The 18,698-nt window shown below is 49.1% G+C and overlaps 2 protein-coding genes across 4 annotated transcripts in view; both read left to right on the top strand.

The window, feature by feature from the left end:
• Positions 1 to 18,698, top strand: part of LOC310666891 (uncharacterized protein) — a 160,484-nt gene that overhangs the window by 21,152 nt on the left and 120,634 nt on the right. The gene's annotated exons all lie outside the window — the stretch shown is intronic.
• The window catches only part of TMEM120B (transmembrane protein 120B), a 29,107-nt gene that overhangs the window by 1,549 nt on the left and 8,860 nt on the right, over positions 1 to 18,698 (top strand). The window contains exons 2-5 of the mRNA XM_083418330.1: positions 13,417 to 13,535; positions 14,946 to 15,062; positions 16,257 to 16,316; positions 17,761 to 17,856. Coding sequence (XP_083274456.1) covers positions 13,417 to 13,535; positions 14,946 to 15,062; positions 16,257 to 16,316; positions 17,761 to 17,856 — 392 coding nt within the window. The remainder of the gene's footprint in view (positions 1 to 13,416; positions 13,536 to 14,945; positions 15,063 to 16,256; positions 16,317 to 17,760; positions 17,857 to 18,698) is intronic.

Here is an 18,698-nt window from a genome sequence, read left to right as displayed (position 1 = left end):
TGCCATTCCTCCCCGCCCCCTGGAGATTTTACACATCATTGGTACAGCCACCACTTCCAAGTCAGGGGAAGAAGTAATTTCCCCCAGTGGCGTAGCGTGGGGGGTGTAGGGGGGGGGCCGGGCGCACCGGGCGCAACATCTGGGGGTTAGGGTTAGGGGGCGCAAATCCACGGGTTAGGGGGCACAAATTACTTGCCTTGCCCCGGGTGCTGACAACCCACGCTACGCCACTGATTTCCCCCCTAGTAAAATGGGCCATAGTGATAGACCATCTTCCCTGCATGCAGAAGGCCCCAATTTCAGCCCATTGTTAGGAATGTCCCCTGCCTGAGTTCCTGGAGAGTTGCTGCCAGTCAGTGTTGGTGCAAATGAAGGCAACTTCAGATGTACTTGGGAAACTGGAGCAGGTTCAGAGGAGAGCAGCAAAGATGGTCACTGACCTGGAAAGCAGCTGCTGTGAGGGCAGGTAAAGGGACCCCTGACCATTAAGTCCAGTCGTGGACGACTTGGGGGTGGCAGCGCTCATCTCGCTTTACTGGCCAAGGGAGCCGGTGTTTGTCCACGGACAGTTTCCGGGTCATGTGGCCAGCATGACTAAGCCACTTCTGGCGAACCAGAGCAGCGCACGGAAACACCGTTTACCTTCCCGCCGGAGTGGTACCTATTTATCTACTTGCACTTTGACGTGCTTTCGAACTGCTAGGTGGACAGGAGCAGGGACTGAGCAACCGGAGCTCACCCCGTCGCGGGGATTTGAACCACCAACCTTCTGATCGGCAACCCTAGTCTCAGTGGTTTAGACCACAGCGCCACCCACGTCCTGTGAGGGCAGGTAAAACCAGCCAAAGGTGTTTAGCCCAGAGAAGAGATGACTGAAGGGCGGAGGAGGGGCTATCAGATCCACAGACAAGAAGGCAAAGCCTCGTTCTCTGTTGCTCCAGAGGACAGAATTGGATCTAATAGGCAGAAGTTACAAGAGGGAAGATTTTGTTTGAACATTGTGAGAAACATCTTGAGAGTGAGAGCAGTTCATCAAGGACATGGGTAGGCAAACTAAGGCCCAGGGGCTGGATCTGGCCCATTCGCCTTCTAAATCCGGCCCACGGACGGTCTGGGAATCAGTGTGTTTTTACATGAGTAGAATGTGTGCTTTTATTTAAAACGCATCTCTGGGTTATTTGTGGGGCATAGAAATTCGTTCATTTCCCCCCTTAAAATTTAGTCCAGCCCCCCACAAGGTCTGAGGGACAGTGGACCTGCGCCCCTGCTGAAAAAGTTTGCTGGCCCCTGACCAAGTAGGCATGTTCCTTGAAGGGGGGGGTGGGACTCCCTGGGGCTGAAGGGTCTTCAGGCAGAGGCTGGCCAGGCCCCAGTTGGAGACACTTCAGCTGCAGATTGCCTGCATTGGGCAGGAGGTGGACTAGAGTGGTCACAGCGGTTATGCTCTTGAGCAGCAACAGAGACAGATTTAAACAGCCATTATTCACGGCAACTCTTTCTGGAACTGTCAGTGGTATGTGATGCTTCGCCATCTAATTTTATTCTACACAATTGCTTTAAAGTTGCAGATTCAATTTTACGTTATTATTATTTTTAATCGCTTTAGCTTCTTTGCACCTCTTTCTCTCTCTTTAAATGAATGTTTTCTCTTTTTTTCTTTGCAAATCGCTTAGAGAACTTGAATCGAGTAAGGTATATAATATTTGTTGGGTAGATAAATAAAATACGAAGAAGGGGCTGCTCCAAGGTTTTTGCAGTCTAAAATTCAAGCGCAGGGAGCAGAGACTGAAGAGTAAATGGGGGAAAGATTCTTTATTTCAGAGGTCTGTATTTATGCTTAGTTTCAAGCAGTGGCGTAGCGTGGGTTGTCAGCACCCGGGGCAAGGCAAGTAATTTGCGCCCCCTAACCCGTGGGTTTGCGCCCCCTAACCCCCAGATGTTGCGCCTGGTGCGGCCGGCCCCCCCTGCACCCCCCATGCTACGCCACTGGTTTCAAGAAGGGACAGAGGCTCTTTTCCCGAGTCTGCCTGTCTCTCCAAGGAGGTGGAGATGGGGCAGATCTATCCTCCTAAGGACAAGGAACTGGCTTGTATCTGAGGGAGAAAGAGGAGCCACCCCATATCCTCCTCCTGTGTCCTTTCTGCAAGGCTTCCTTTAGGTCAGTGGTGGGGGACTGATGTCATTGGACTTCAACTCCCATCTTCCCTTGCCACTGGCCATGCTGGCTGGGACTGGTGGGAATTGGAGGGTGCCAGAGTTGTGCAGGTTGTTTTAGCCAATGCTTTGGGCGGTGAGAGAGGGAGGGGCTTGGCAATGGGGGCAGGAGGAGAGGCTGGTTTGCTGCCAGGCTGCAGTTGCCAGTGCCAACAGCAAATTACGCACCTGCTCTCCTATGTGGGTGGTGGTGAAACAGCCCACAATTGCTCTCCCTCTTTTCTTTCTCTGCAGTCTATCTCATAGCATAGAGAAGATTCAATTGGTCTACAAATGTCTTAACCTAAAGCTTTTCTATTAGTGTAGAAAGCCCTTTCAGGACCCATGACTGAGTTGCTTCCTGACCTCTAGGGCGTCTCGCCAGTGTCATCACTGTACACCAAAAGTGCTTTAAAAATTAGAAGTAAAAGCCATAACGTATGTTTGGGTTAAACCGGGATCTGAAATAGCGGTCAAACGACTCCCAACAGGTATATTCCAGGACCGGGTAACTATCTGGTGACAGAACCCACAAAACAGTATGATCCAAAACTGTTCCCCAAGGCAGCTGCCAGCAAAAGAATAATAGCAGTGAACCCTATACAGTGGACGCTCAGGTTGCGAACGTGATCCGTGTGGGATGCACGTTTGCAACCCACAGCGTTTGCAACCTGCAGCGGCGCATCTGCGCACGCATGGGTTGCGATTTAGCGCTTCTGTGCATGTGCGACCGCTGAAACCTGGACGTAACCCGTTCTGGTACTTCTGGGTTTTGGTGGGTGTGTAACCCGAAAAAATGCAACCTGAAGTGGCTGTAACCTGAGGTATGACTGTACTGCACAAGGACTTGCTGGAAAACGATAGACAGTAAAACCCAGCTGGTGGTTTGATTCAGCAAGTGCTGAGAAACTGCCTTGAAAACCACGTAAACATCTGGGAGAAGAAAAAGACCTGGCACCAAAAGTGAAGCCGAGTGGGTGCCAGGCAGGTCCCCTGGGAAGGGAGCAGGTGCCACCACGGAAAAGGCTTATTGCTTTTGCCTGCTTTGCTTCACTTGGCAGGGATGCCCTCAGGGGGTGGAGCCTGCCTTCTAACAGCTCTGCCTCGCTCAATATTCCTCTTTACCAGGTTTGGAGAATATTGCTTATTGCAATAGCAACAAGCCCCAAACTCACATTCCTTCTTCTAGGGCCAGAGGCAAACGCGAGTGGAGCAACGGATGTAAATGTTACCTTTATATATACAACCTCTGCTACCTTGTGGGATGCCTTTGGGAGAAGCCAAGGCGAAGGAGTAAACCCTACACAAATCTGGAGTGGATGGATGGCACTCCTTCCAGCAACTTCTGGTGCCAAACATATTACCCTGCTTTTCTTTGGACCACATCAGTGAGGCTGAGGAGGGGGCCTTGTTGTCTAGACAGGCTGCCCAGGCTTGTGCCCAGGAGAAGTCATTTTGGTGCTGCTATCACAGCTGTTTGGCTTCACCCCTGGAGGTGCGCTTCATTGCCTCTCGAGTCAGACAGATGCCAACAACAACGTCATAGGTTTATCACGATTCCAGTCGGGCAAGAGCATTTGAGGAGGCTGGGAAGAAGGGCTGTACCTTGCAGAGAGTCCCACAGCCAAGGGAGAGGAACCTGTAGGACCTCACGGACGTGTTGAGGGCAGCCCAGTTGAGCTCCCACTGAAGATGCGATTGGCACAGGGTGAGGTGATCCAGTAAGAGATTTCCTTACTTATTAACCTTTGCAAGATAACCATTTGCAGGATGTTGGAAGAGTAGGCCAAGACCCTCCAGAATGGAGCTGTTGGTGGAACCTGAGAGGGCGTTTTGTTTGTCAAAGCTAACAGCCTATCAGATACCTAGTGTTAAGTGCAAATAAATAAATTACAGACGTTTGGGAAACCTGTAGTGGTTGGCATGACAATACACCGCTGTGACATCTCTGTCCAGATTTTGAATGCTTTGGTTTGATTGTAAGCCAATTGTAGACCTATTGGCTCCGCTTTCCCCTGACCTGCACTTTCAAACCAGCCTTAGTGTTACTCCAGGATTGCAAGGCTGTCATAGGGACTTCAGGGCAGGGGTGGCCAAGGTGGTGCCCTCCGTATGCTTTTGATCTCTCATCTCCCATCAGCACAGTCAACAGACAGGGCCCAGGGGGGATGGAGGTCCAGGAACCTCCAGAAGGCTACAAGCCCCCATTCTTGGCTTGTGTGGTTTGAAGCACATAATCATAAGGACTAGGAACACATGAAGAGCCTGCTGGGACAGCGCAATGACTCATCTAGCTCAGCTTCCTTACCTCACAGTGGCCAACCAAAGGCCTGTGGGAAACCAGCAAGGAGGACCAGAGTGGAACAGCAGCTCTGTCCCCGATTGTGATCCAGCAGTTGGTGCTGAGAGGCTGTACTGCCTGTGATGGTGTAGCTAGAACATAGCCATTGCGGCAAGCACCTGTTGACAGGCCTATCCTCTATAAATGTGTCTAGTCTGCTTTTAAAGCCACCCAAGTTGGTGGCCAGGGACGTGGGTGGCGCTGTGGTCTAAACCACAGAGCCTAGGACTTGCCGATCAGAAGGTTGGCGGTTCGAATCCCCGCGACGGGGTGAGCTCCTGTTGCTCTGTCCCTGCTCCTGCCAACCTAGCAGTTCGAAAGCACGTCAAAGTGCAAGTAGATAAGTAGGTACCGCTCCAGCGGGAAGGTAAATGGTGTTTCCGTGCACTGCTCTGGTTCGCCAGAAGTGGCTTAGTCATGCTGGCCCCATGACCTGGAAGCTGTACGCCGGCTCCCTCGGCCAATAAAGCGAGATGAGAGCCGCAACCCCAGAGTCGGCCACGACTGGACCTAATGGTCAGGGGTTCCTTTACCTTTAAGTTGGTGGCCATCCCTGCCTTTTGTGGAAGCGAATTCCATCATTTCAGTAAGCACCACATTATGAAGTCCTTTCATTCATCTGTCCCTGCATCTTGGGTGTCCCAGATAAGAACTGGTTGGATTCTGTGGCTTTAAATCCTTCTGCGAAATCGCAGCACATGCACTCATGCCCATTATGGTTCCAAGCAGGGCACATGATGTATCCCATGACTCTTAGCTGCACTGGAGCTGTTTTGCCTCTGCCTGCATCGGAACATGTTTGTTTTTCAAAACAGCTCCGGGACCCAGGAGAGCAGAGCCACACAGTTAGGCACCTTAAACATTAGCAGGCTCCTGGCAAAGCTGCTCAGCTGCTGTTGCCCTTTGCCTTTGCCAGTTATTTCTCTTGTGGATCAATTTCGGCCGCGTGCCCCACCTCCATCTGACAGGGAACTTTCTTTTGAGGCCACTGATCACGTTTCTTCTGCCTCTGCCTTCCCTGCCAAGGTTTTGTGCTTGTGAAGTGAAACCCACTCAGGTGATTTTGTGTGTGAGTCACAGGGTGCCCCTCTTTGCGGGGGTGTGTGTGTGTTGTTGTTGAGCTCTGCGCCCCTCACCCTGCAGTAAGTAGAAGCAACGTAAATTGTTGAAAAATCAAAGCAAATCCATGTCATTGTGTTTTATACAAGTTGTAACATCTTTGTGATAGTGGGCTTTGAGTTATGCTGACGCAGGATTTTTACTTGTACCTTGTAAGTAGAATGTATTTATAACCCTGTCCTTGAAACAGAACTTAACCAGGGTAGCTTATATAGCAGACTAAAGGGAGAGATGCAGTCAGAAGGCGCATGAGGCTGCTGCCTTGCTGAAGCTAATCAGGTCTAGATCTGGTCAGTTCCTGGATGGGGGACCATCTGAGAAGCACATGGATCCACTGGGTTTCGTGCAGGAAAAAAGGACTGAAATGTAGGAAAGTAAATAAATAAAAGCACTACAGATACAAAGCAGCAGATCAAAATATCAGGATAAAACTAGTCATGATTGGACTGAAATTTGCAATCAAGACTCTGAGAAAAAAAAAGGGTTTTGCTAAGGTGTCTGAAGGATATCAATGTAAGCCTCCCTGGAGGACAGTGTTTCATAAACGGGGGAGGGGGGACACCACTGAGCAGGACGTGTCGCCAGTTGCCTCCCACTGCACTTTGAGTGACCTTGGTGGCTATGTTGAAACCAACAAAGGCTTGGTTTCTTTTCTGGCTTCTCTTGCTGTGTGTCTCTGTCGTTGGCGAGCATCTATTGCGGGGGGGCAAGGAAACCATGGCAAAGCAAGGCTGTTGGGTTCTGCCACAATGGCAAACCATAGTTAAGGCAAGCTGTGTAAGCCAACAACTAACCATGGTTTCACGTAACGGTTTGTTGGCAGAAATCAAGCCATGGTTGGTTCACTGGCCTGGGTGTACCTGTTTGAACAAACCATATTGAGGCTAAACAAACCATGGCTTAGCATTTGGTGTGGACAGGCTCATGCAGAGATAGATGGCCCTACTCTTCCAAGGGTTTTAAAGATAACTGCTTTGGACTTAACTTGTGCAAACAGTCCCTTGCCTGGTGGAGCATAGGAGAACAAGCTTAGTTCTTTAGGGCTGGTGAATAGCCCCGTGATTTCCCCTCTTCCTCCATGGTGCCCTGAGTATTTGCTTTTATTTGTTGAATTTGTATCCTGCCTTTCGTCTTGAAGGAGCCCAGGGTAGTTATGTAAGACAGGTGGTGGATGTGGGCATATGAGTGCCCTGTAGGTGCGGCAGAAACTGATTGCACTGATTGGCTTGCGCACGGAACTCTTTTGACGCTCAATGATGTGGGCGTCAAAAATACCTAATTACTTTCAGATACAAACTGACAACCTTTCTCCCCTATGTTTCCCTTCTTTCCTGGCTGTTGATTTTTATCTTCCTCCTTACCTTCCTATCTGATTGAAAACAGGATTTTCAATCATTTCCCAGAGTTCTAAAACCATTAACAGGGATTTAATTTAGTTAAAGATTCTAAACCAGGAAGATTCTTCCTGTTAGCCCTGTAGTACCGAAAAGAATGGGACACGGGTGGCACTGTGGTCTAAACCACAGAGCCTAGGGCTTGCCGATCGGAAGGTCAGAGGTTTGAATCCCCACGACGGGGTGAGCGCCTGTTGCTCAGTCCCAGCTCCTGCCAACCTAGCAGTTCAAAAGCACGAAGTGCAAGTAGATAAATAGGTACCGCTCCGGCGGGAAGGTAAATGGCGTTTCCGTGCGTTGCTCTGGTTCTCCAGAAGCGGCTTAGTCCTGCTGGCCACATGACCCAGAAGCTCTCTGTAGACAAACACCAGCTCCCTCGGCCTATAGAGCGAGATGAGCACCGCAACCCCAGAGTCGTCCGCGACTAGACTTAACGGTCAGGGGTCCTTTGCCAAAAAGAATGAGAAACGCTATTTTTGAAAATGTCATGTTTTTGTTTTAATTTCAACATTTCCCTTCATTTCTGTTTCTTTTAAAAAGAATATGTATGGACTCTTTCAGTGGAAAAAATATGCATATGGCTACATATAATTCAGTTTTTATTGCTATAGATAATGAAGTATTTTAAATTACTAATATGGGGAGGGGTGGTACTTCTGCAACATACTTTGGCCTGCTAATGTCCTGGCTTCCAAAAAATGTTTATTATTATTATTATTATTATTATTAATAATAATAATAATTTGTGAATATAAATAAGTAAAGCAGCACTTAGAAGAGAATTTTGAGCTGCTGTATAGAGTCTTTCTCTGGATATTTAAGAACATATGTTGGGGGTCACAAACCCTTTTCAACCAGTGGGCACATCTCAAATTTTGAGAGAGTGCTGTGGGCGCCAGTCACAACACGGCTTCCATGGGAGGTTGTGGCATAAAACAAATATCCCATGTGGGAAATTTTCTAGAATTTCCATGCTAGTGAAGACTTTCCCTATTTTTGTTTTTATTTTATTATCACAGCTTGTAACAAACCTATGTAACAACAAATAAACATAAACTGCAAACCAAGACAAAAGCAGCTGATGGTTCCTTCTGTCAAGAGATATGCCTGGTATCTGCATAGACCTGTGAAAGACAGACAATGATAATTTGAGTCCTTATTCCAGTAGATCTCTCCACAAGTTTCCATGCATTTGAGCTGGTCTTTTCGTTTGGTCTTTGTGGCACATAAGTGAAATAAGTGGTAGCCATATTGCATAAAAAGACAAAGTGTTTGATTTGCCTCTGGCTGTGACAAATTAACTTTTCAGCCAGGGCAACAGACCAGACTTGTGTATACTAAGAGTGCATCAATAGCCCTATACACGGGGCCAGTACAGTGGTACCTTGGGTTAAGAACTTAATGTGTTCCGGAGGTCCATTCTTAACCTGAAACTGTTCTTAACCTGAAGCACCACTTTAGCTAATGGGGCCTCTCGCTGCCGCCGTGCGATTTCTGTTCTCATCCTGAAGCAAAGTTCTTAACTCGAGGTACTATTTCTGGGTTAGTGGAGTCTGTAACCTGAAGTGTCTGTAACCTGAGGTACCACTCACTGTTCGGCAATTTCTAACCAAGGTATTTCCGCATCACAGGGCTGAAAACTAGTACAATGAGACAGAATTCTAGGAGGGAGTTGACCCTGAGCAGACAGGAGTATAACCAGAGGTTGGCAACCTAAGGCCCATGGGCCAGAAGTGGCTGAGGATGGTTGCTTAACAGGCCCATGAGCCGCCCCTGAACCAAGCTGCCCACTCAGCGAGTCCCCGCGCTGTGCTGCGCCAGTTTAGCGGCTCCAGAAATCGCTTCTGTGCATGCTGGAAATCACATCTGCGCATGTCCGCGGTGCTGGAAATTGCGTCTAGCGCATGCCCAGACGCTGAAAATCACTTCTGTGCAGGCCCATGCCTGGTAAGCCTTGCTGACCTCTGAGTACAGTGGTACTTCGGGTTACATACGCTTCAGGTTACGTACACTTCAGGTTACAGACTCCGCTAACCCAGAAATAGTGCTTCAGGTTAAGAACTTTGCTTCAGGATGAGAACAGAAATCGTGTTCCAGCGGTGCGGCAGCAGGAGGAGGCCCCATTAGCTAAAGTGGTGCTTCAGGTTAAGAACAGTTTCAGGTTAAGTACGGACCTCCGGAACGAATTAAGTACTTAACCCGAGGTACCACTGTATCACTCTCAACGCAATACATGCCACAAATGCTGGTCTGCTCTTGTCACTCGCTCAGCTTTACTCGGGAGCAGGGCTGGCACCAGCAGCCGACATCCATGGGCAGCTGCAGACACCCTCGGTGGATGCCAGGTGGTGAGTCCCCCCACAGCGTGTGCCCGGCTGTGTGCACCACCCACCATTTTGAAACGTCCCTCCTTGTGCCAGAGCCCAACTTAGCACTGCTGGAGTTTTAGGATGGTGGGCAGGGGCCCCCAATATTGGCAAGGCCCCCGTGAGCCCTGGTCCTGGCAGTGCCTTCTTCTGTGCCTCCAAATCTGCTGCGTAAGCAAGGGCGCCCGTCTTTGGCATGCAGAGTTACAGCCTCTGCAGGAAATTCCACGTTGCCTTGCAGCTAAACCCTTGGAATGAGCCTGCCCTTTGGAAGATGACGCCTTCCCCAGCGTCGCCCCCAGTCATTTATCCACCTCCATGAGAACAGTCGCTCTCGAGCGCTTGACCTTTCAATAACATGCAAATAAAACTTGGCAATCAAACCTTCATTTTGTTTCATTTCAAGGGGTGCTGGTGTGGATTTGATCTGTTCAACTGATCCACTTTGCGTGGTGAAAGGGGTTCAGTCTTGGTTAAGCAGCTGAACTGGATTTGGGTGCAGATTACTTGAAATGGTCTCTCCACCATGCCCCCCCTTTTTTATCAGCAAGTTGGTTTTATTGCAACTGCAAGCATCAAAAGTGCTGTCTGCAAAAGTAAAAGGAGAAAGAGTTTTAGTTAATGTTTAATAGGCCTTTTATTAAGTAACTGGCTTGTGCCTTCCTAATTTCATTTCCTGTTCTGTTGAACTGAATGGGTGCTGGGCAAGGGGGTGGCATGCTGTTCTTTATTACCCCCCTCTGGTTGTTTTTAGTGGGATTCTGCTCAGAGGTAGGGCCTGTTTTGAAAAAATGAGAGTCGGGCTCATCATTGGCCCATTTAGCCCAGTGTTGCGTGCACTGACTGGCAGCGGTGGCACTGCACACTTTTAGGCAGGATCTTCCCAACCCCACCAGGAGGTTCTGGCGATTGGGCTTGAGTCCTTCTGCCCCCACAGCAGGTGCTTTGCCTCTTGACTAGGCCCTTCATTGGGGTCCTGTCTGGGTTGGAAGTGCTTAACAACCTTGACCACCCCTTTCCCAGGGAGTGATAAGAGGGAGGTCTGCAGAGTTTCCGGTTGTCTTTCGTTCGGAAGGCCCCAGGTTCAGTTCTCCAGGTAGGACTGGGAATGTCCCCAGTGTGGAATTCTGGGGAGCTGCTGCCAGTCTGTGTAGGCGGCACTGAGCTAGATGAGCAAGTGATCTGACTCTGTATATATACATTCCTCTCCATCTAGTTCAGCGTTTCCCAAGTTTGGGACTCCAGCTGTTTTCGGACTACATGCTGAAGAAGGCAGATGGAGCCTGTCAGGCTCCATTGCGGGGCACCCTCCGTCTTGGGGAGCCGGTGGGCTCGCTTAGCTGGGTGGGGGCAGGAGCCTTCCTACCCCCCAGCTGAGCAGCGGGCCGGGTCCAACTGCATTGGCCTTGGCCTGCGAGGCACAGGGGTGAAAGCGTCCCCAGGCACCTTACAGGCCGGGGCCAATGCAACTTGTTTCAACATTGCAGTATATTGCCAAACCACGATGTTGGACTGGTGATACACTACAGTGTTGAAAGCCTATTCACAGCCAAGTGGGGATGCAAATCCAGGCCTCCCATGTCCTGGTCCAGCCCTCTAGCTGCCACACTGCCTCCTTGCATGAGGTGTATTGGGGATGCTGGTGTTGTAACGGGATGGCACAATTCCTTTTGCTTGCGCACCCACTTCCCAAAGATCTAAGGTACCTTTGAAGCAGAGATGGGGAGCCTGAGGCCCTCTGGGTATTGCTGGGCTCCAGCTGCCACTGACTGAGGCTGACGGGAGTTGGGAATCCAAGAACATCTGGGCAGCCACATGTTCCCCATCCCTGCTTCACGTGGAGAAGCTTTTTCAATGAGCATTGAATAGGGGGCTTAAAAAAAAAAGAAGTCTCCTAAAGTCATTGGACGTGTCTTCCTATTCATTTAGCTATTTATTCATTTATTCATGTGGTCGTGGCCTCTCTTGGAGCGAAGTTGTCCTGGAGGGGCTGCTTCACCAGCTGCTCCAAAGGAACAGATGGTGGGTGCCGTGTGGGATTAGGGCTAAGTTGGAATGGGGTCAGAGGTGCTGGCCGAGCAAAGGGGCAAAGCGGCTTAGAGTGGATCCACGGGGGCTTTCTGGGGATTTTTGAGGGGTGGCGGCTGAGGAGGACATTTGTGTCCTATTTGGCCTTTTGGGAAAGCGCGACCGTCTTCCATAATCCATATTCATCTACAGTAGCCGCTCAAAATCCACTTTGATGGAGGAACGGGCTCCAGGCTTGCACTGGCCTTTGTGTTGGCCGTTGCCATCAAACTACAGCTGTAGCTACAAACAATTATGAAGGGCAGCGTCTCTGGGGGGTAGTTGGCGCATTAACGCAGCTGATTATGCTGAATTATTTTTAATTAAATTTGTATAGCATCCTCCATCTGAAGATCACAGGGCAGTTCACAACATCCCCCAATATCTGAAAGGCCACCCTCTTTCAGCCCCACTCAGGTATTCAGATCGATGGCAGGGGACCCTCTTGGTTGCTCCCCCTCTCTCTGAATTGGGGGCGGGCAGGAGAGGGCCTTTTCTGTGGTGGCCCCTAAGCTGTGCCTCTCCCCACAGAGGTGCACCTCACATCTTCATTCTAGAGCTTTTAATGAGGGATGAAGACACACCTCTTTACGTGGCTTTTGTCACCTGAGCTGTATATTTCCAGTACCCACCTTATTTTTGTGATTGCAGGTTGTTTTAACCTGCTTTTGACATTGCATTTTAACTGGGATCTGAGGGTGGGTAATTAATAATAATGATAGCTGTCATTCAGACGCTGCCCTCCCACATAGAGCTGACATGGGCCCAGGCTTTCCAATGGAGCGGCGGCCTGGGCAGCAGCTGTCAGCTGAGGCAGCTCAGATCCTACCCCTCCATTAGGTGAGTTCTGCCTCATCCTATGAGCTCCTGTGGGGAGCTTTCCAGCTGCACAAAAATAGAGACAGAATTCCTCTTTGTGCGAGGCTTTCCCCAGGTTGAATGACCTGGAGGACGTTTCGACCTTATTTTCCCAGATGCTTTCGATGCGAAATTTTAATCTTCAACTTTGTGCTTCTGTCCTGCCACTGCTGCTGCTTTTGGATTTGATTGTGCTGCTGCATTGTTTGTGAGTTGTCCTGGGACAGCTTTTTGGGCTCAGGAGAGGGAGAAGGCAGGATGTAAACACTTTAAATGAACTCTACAGTGCCCCTCCCCTCCGCCATTAAGCTGCTTTAGGGTTCTTTGCAGCTGGCTCTGTTTCTAAATTTATTCCTTTTTTAAAAAGTGGGGTGCACTGTTTTGAGAGCCAGTGTGGTGTAGTGGTTAAGAGCGGTAGTCTCGTAATCTGGGGAACCGGGTTCGCTTCTCCGCTCCTCCACATGCAGCTGCTGGGTGACCTTGGGCCAGTCACACTTCTCTGAAGTCTCTTATCCCCACTCACCTCACAGAGTGTTTGTTGTGGGGGAGGAAGGGAAAGGAGAATGTTAGCCGCTTTGAGACTCCTTAAAGGGAGTGAAATGCGGGATATCAAATCCAAACTCTTCCTCTTCTTCTTCTTCTTGTCTTTGTTTTTAACACTGCTTTAACACTTTAATTCATAATGCTTCTTATGGATGCTTGGTCCTACAAGGCAGGTTAATATTAAATAAATAAGATACATTAAGTGACGTTACCCACCGAAACATGCATGTGGTCAGTGCTATAGTTAGCTCTGTGTTGTGTTGCATGCCTGGGAGGGTCATCATTCACAGGTAAAGCACTGCTTTGCAAGCAGAAAGTCACAGGCCTTGGAGCCAATAAAAGGACTGTACACTCAATGGTCTTAGCACATGGCACTTTCTGAGGCCTTTCCAGGCGATTTAATGTGGAACTTTCCCCTTCCTGTGGAAGAAACTACATAACCTGCACTTTCAGCTGCACGTGGGTGTTCTGTTTGTGTATTGTCCCGTTTTAATTTCCTGCCACTTAATGCATCCTTTTTGCTTATCTGTTGTAGGAAACTCACAAAGTCTACAAACAGAAGCTAGAGGAACTGAACAACTTGCAGGCCACCTGCAGCAGCTCCATACAGAAGCAGAAGCGGGGGCTGAAAGACTTGCAGAATTGCTTCCAAAGGTAATGGCAAAGCACAGCACTTGGTCACCTGCTTGAACTGGGAGCTGCCTGACCTGCCTGCTCTCCCCTCTAACCAAAGTGGGATGAGGTGGCTGGAAGGGTGCAAGATTATTCTCTGTCGCCAAACCGCAGGTGGGCGCAAGAATCCACCTGTCCCTCGGTCAGTGTTACTGTGGTGTCAGGCGACTGCTGTTGCTGTTTTGCTTTATTAGCTGCCCCCCACCCCCCCCCCGCCAGGTCTCAGGCCAGGTTGCAACCATTTTTAGTACGACATGAAAAACAGTTTAAAATCAATTACAATCTCAAAAATAGGATTGGGCCCTAAAAATATTCATCCCAGATGTCCAGGGCCAGTGTGGTGTAATGTTTAGAGCACACTTTTTCAATGTTGCATCCCCAGATGTTGTCGAACTACAACTCCCACCATCTCTCTAGCTAGCAGGGCCTGGTGCTCAGGGACGATGGGAGCTGTAGTCCCACAATACCCAGGAAACCCAAGGTTGAGGAAGGCTGGGTTAGAGTGCCGGATTAGGGCCTGGGAGACCCAAATTACAGTATCTGTTTGGACATGAAGCCTCCAGGGTAGCCTTGGGCCAGTCACCAACCCTCAACGCTCAACAGGTTGTTGTGAGGCTCGAATGAGATGGGGGAGAGCTGTCTACTCTGCCTTGAGCTCCTTGGAGGAAAGGTGGAATATAAATGCATTAAAAAAAAAGAATAATAATTTTTTATACCCTGCCTCTCTGGCTGGGCTTCCCTAGCCACTCTGGGCGGCTTCCAACAAAATCTTAAAATACAGTAATGCATCAAACATTAAAAGCTTCCCTAAGCAGGTTTGCCTTCAGATGTCTTCTAAAAGTCTGGTAGTTGTTGTTCTCTTTGACATCTGGTGGGAGGGCGTTCCACAGGGCGGGTGCCACTACCGAGAAGGCCCTCTGCCTGGTTCCTTGTAACTTGGCTCCTCTCAATGAGGGAACCGCCAGAAGGCCCTCAGCGCGGGACCTCAGTGTCCGGGCAGAACGATGGAGGTGGAGACGCTCCTTCAGGTATACAGGACTGAGGCTGTTTAGGGCTTTAAAGGTCAGCACCAACACTTTGAATGGCCAGGGTAAAGGGGAGCATCTTCAGTGTCCTACGAAACCTGCATGGTGAGGGTTCCTGGGGGTGCTGGGCGTAATGCACTGCTGTGTGGAGAGTGCTCCACAATTTAGGGGCTGAGACAGAGAATGCCATCCATAGCATTCCTCCCCCCGAGCACCCTGAGGGCAGTGGGGCTACCGGGAGGCCCCCTCTGCTGCTCTTCACACCCAAGAGGGGAAGGGGCCAGTCTTTCAGCTATTTGGCTCCTGGGTCATCTGTTTTCAACTATCTGCATTTGTGTTCCTCTTCTCTGCCCCTGCAACTTTGCAGATGCAAGCGTGACTGCAGCCTGGAGGAAGCGGAGCTCATACAACAAATCGGTAGCCAGATCAAAGAGCGGCAAAATGTTTTCTTCGACATGGAAGCCTATTTGCCAAAGAAGAATGGGTAGGAGCTTCTGTAAAACCGACATGCCCTCTTGTGTGAAGCCTGGTCTCTTAAGGGCACGAAGAGACATGCTTTTCTTAAAGAGATGGAAGCATGTGACTCCTCTTGTTGGAATCCACTCTGCACGCTCTCAGGGGCCGACCTGCCGGCCTCTTGGCATGTTTGCCTGGGAATGCCTGGCTCAGAAGCAGAATGCAGGTCGCGTGTCACACTCACGCACATAGTTTCCAGCGTTAATCTTGGTGAGGTGACACCTCTGGAGAACAATCCTGGGAATCTATTATTAGCAGAGGAAGAGAAAGGTCCAGTGACAGAGAGGAGGGGGAGTTTTTTCTTTCCCCCACCCTGAGCAGACGAGAAATTTAAATCTGGGCCAGGACTGCAGAGATTGGTTTGTTTTAGTTATTAAATTTATATACTGCCTTTTGCCAAAAGGGCCACATGGCCACTCACAGCATGCAAAACAAATATCACTGCGTAACATGATATCTGTGCAACATGAATTGTAATCCGGCCACATCTGAATGGCTGCAGGTTAGCCACCTCTAAGAAAGAGAAAACAAAATTCAACAGTAATGAAATCATAAGGCCAGCAGAAGCAGCAGTAAAACAGGCGTAAACGAGGTCAAGAGCTACTTACCTGTTATTTACACAAAAGACCCCCAGAAGTGACAGAATTTTGAATCAGGATTGCAAAGTTAAGTCTGTTAGGCTAACTGATGGACAGTGACATTTATAAACGTCTACTTGGAAGTAAGCCCCATTGAGTTCAGTGGGGCTTACATCCAGGTAAGTGTATAGGGTTGCTGCTGAGCTTGTGCTGACTACAGTTTGAGAAGGTTGCACGAAGAGGGATTTGTGACCTCTGCACGTTGTGGCAAACAGTGGCGTAGCATGGGGGGTGCAGGGGGGGCCGGCCGCACCGGGCGCAACATCTGGGGGTTAGGGTTAGGGGGCGCAAATCACTTGCCTTGCCCCGGGTGCTGACAACCCACGCTATGCCACTGGTGGCAAAAGCAGAGGAAGCTGTCATCTGAACATCTGGCGATAAGATTCCGGCAGAGTCTTTCGTTCAGCTCATGCCTTGCTACAAATGCAGCTGAAATGGTTGATCCGGGGCAGAAACGACAACCAACAAATGAAAAAAGAGTTACCACTGCGAAGGCCTGATGTGTTTTGCCCTTTTCCTTGCAGTTTGTACTTAAATCTCGTGCTGGGGAACGTGAATGTCACTCTTCTAAGCAATCAGGCCAAGTAAGTTGTTTCTCTTCTATGACTCTCTGCTTTGTGTGACACGGTGAACCAAATTATGGGCACCTCCAGACTGGGTTTTTGTTTTGTTTTGCCACTTTATTCTGCCACGTGTCACACCACACAGTGACAGTGTTTGAGTGGTGTGTTTATACTGGGCCATCCACTTACCATTCTGCAGTCAATGCTCCTGCATTATTGCTGTCTTGCTGGGTGTGGGGGGCTCTTGTGCTATAGTGCAACAACAACAAAATCCTCAGAACATTTGTGGTGTAAAAAGTTACAGGATTTCAACAGGAAACTACAGGACATGCGGTGGGTGGAAATGAAGCAGTAAATCTGCCTCAAACCTTTGCAGGTGCAAAGAGCATTGAACGCATAACTGGCCCAGTGCCATCAGGAGCATCACAAGTGCGTAACAGAAAGGATGTTGCCCTATGGCTCAGCAAGACCCTGTAAATGTGTTTGGGCTCCCAGATAGGAGCTCACAACTGCTTTGCTCCTCCTGGTCCAGGAGCTCTGGCCTGCAGGCCTGACTAGACCAATCATCCATTTGGGGCAAGCCACCCCCATCTTTCCTGTATCTGATGTTGTGTGATGTTGCTTGTGGAAAATTTCAAGTTGCAGCTTCAAAGGAAGAACCAGGAGCATGCTCTCGATTCTTCCTTTGCAGCCAAAATTCAGCACACATTGAATCTAGCCCCTGACTAGTGACAGAAAATGGTGCCCCCGCCAAAGATTCAAGCCCTGGTTTGATTTGTTTAAGCCCTAGTTTGGTGAAGCCATAAGTTGTCCCATAGTTGATCAAACAAACCATGGTTTCCCCTCAGCTGCTGTTGCCTCCTGCGTTTGTAAACTGGTGAGCATCTGGTGTCAGGTAGGCAAATAAACCATGGTTAAGAAGGGGAGAAGAGTTCTCATGCAGCGCTCAGCCCTATTTAAAGCAAACCAAGATTTGTAAGCCAACAACAAACTGTAGCACTAAATTGTGGCTTGTTAGCAATCACAGTTAAATTGCTGAGTAGAGTTTGAATATAATTTTAAGCCATGCTATTAGAAAACATCACGTCATAATTCACGGTTTAGCATTATGTGTGAACCAGATCAATGGTCTCCACTCCCATTGTTCAACCTGGACACTGAGCTCCAGTTCTGAGGGCCTTCTGGCATTTTCCTCACTGTGAGAAGTGAAGTTACAGGGAACCAGGCAGAGGGCCTTCTCGACAGTGGCACCCGCCCGCCCTGTGGAATGCCTTCAGATGTCAAGGAGATACGTAGCTATACAACTTTCAGAAGAAATCTGAAGGCAGTCCTGCTTGATGTTTTACTATGTTTTTATATGTGTTGGAAGCCGCCCAGAATGGCTGGGGAAGCAGGCCAGACAGGTGGGGTATAAATAATAAAATTATTACTATTATTATTCCCTGATTTAATCCTTTTGTTCCAGGTTTGCCTACAAAGATGAGTATGAAAAATTCAAACTGTACTTGACAATAATCTTATTCCTTGGAGCAGTAGCTTGCCGATTCGTTCTTCATTACCGGTAAGACTTCATCTTTGTTTGCCGAGCAACATTATCCGTTTTTACCATGGAGTGGATTTGAAGTGGCTCTGCTTGCAAGCAAATCTGGACTCCACTTAATGTGAACAAAAAGCATCATTTGTTGACTGCTGCTTCCGCAAGTTAATCCAGCCCTGGTGCAGATTTTCTCCCTACATACACAAAAGTTCTCTGTCGCTGGAGAGACACTCCCCCTATAATACGTTGCAAGTGTTCTAGGTGCACACTGGGTTCATATGTGACACTGGTCGGGCTTGTGAGATCTAGGAGCTGCCCGCTGCTCGTAAGGGGGATGGCCATAGCTCCGTGGTAGAGCCTGTGGAAGGTCACAGGTTCAATCCCTGACAGCCTCTCCAGTTAAAAGGATCAGAGAAAGGTGTCTGCCTGGGAGCTTAGAGAACTGTTTTCCAGCAAGTGTAGACAGATACCAGGGAAACATTGTGCTGAGACCTGCAACGGAACATCACAGTGTGGATTACTTCTGTAGAGAGCTTGTAAGGCTACAGTTCTGCACCCTTTTAACCTGAGTATAAGCCCCATTGAACTCGCTGGGACTTGAGTTCTGAGCAGACATGCCTAGGATTGCCCAGTCAGCCTGCTGTGTCCTCCAGGACTCTCCCTTTCCCATCCTGTCTGGTTTCCCACTGTTTTCCCCCTCCCCTTGTCATTCAGCATGTTGTGGCTGCTGACCATGCGTGGCTCTCATTGGGTTGTCTTCGTGGTTTCTACCTTAGAATTGTTTTTCCTCTTCTTCCAAAGCGTTTCTGTAGTTGTTCTTACCTTGGGGTTCCCCTGAGTGAACAAATATCTCCCTCTGGTGCACA

This window comes from Podarcis tiliguerta (genome assembly GCF_965153285.1).
Source record: "Podarcis tiliguerta genome assembly, chromosome: 16".
In the NCBI taxonomy this organism is placed as follows: domain Eukaryota; kingdom Metazoa; phylum Chordata; class Lepidosauria; order Squamata; family Lacertidae; genus Podarcis; species Podarcis tiliguerta.
The sequence above is the reverse complement of the archived record's forward strand: the minus strand, read 5'-3'. Positions and strand labels throughout refer to the sequence as shown.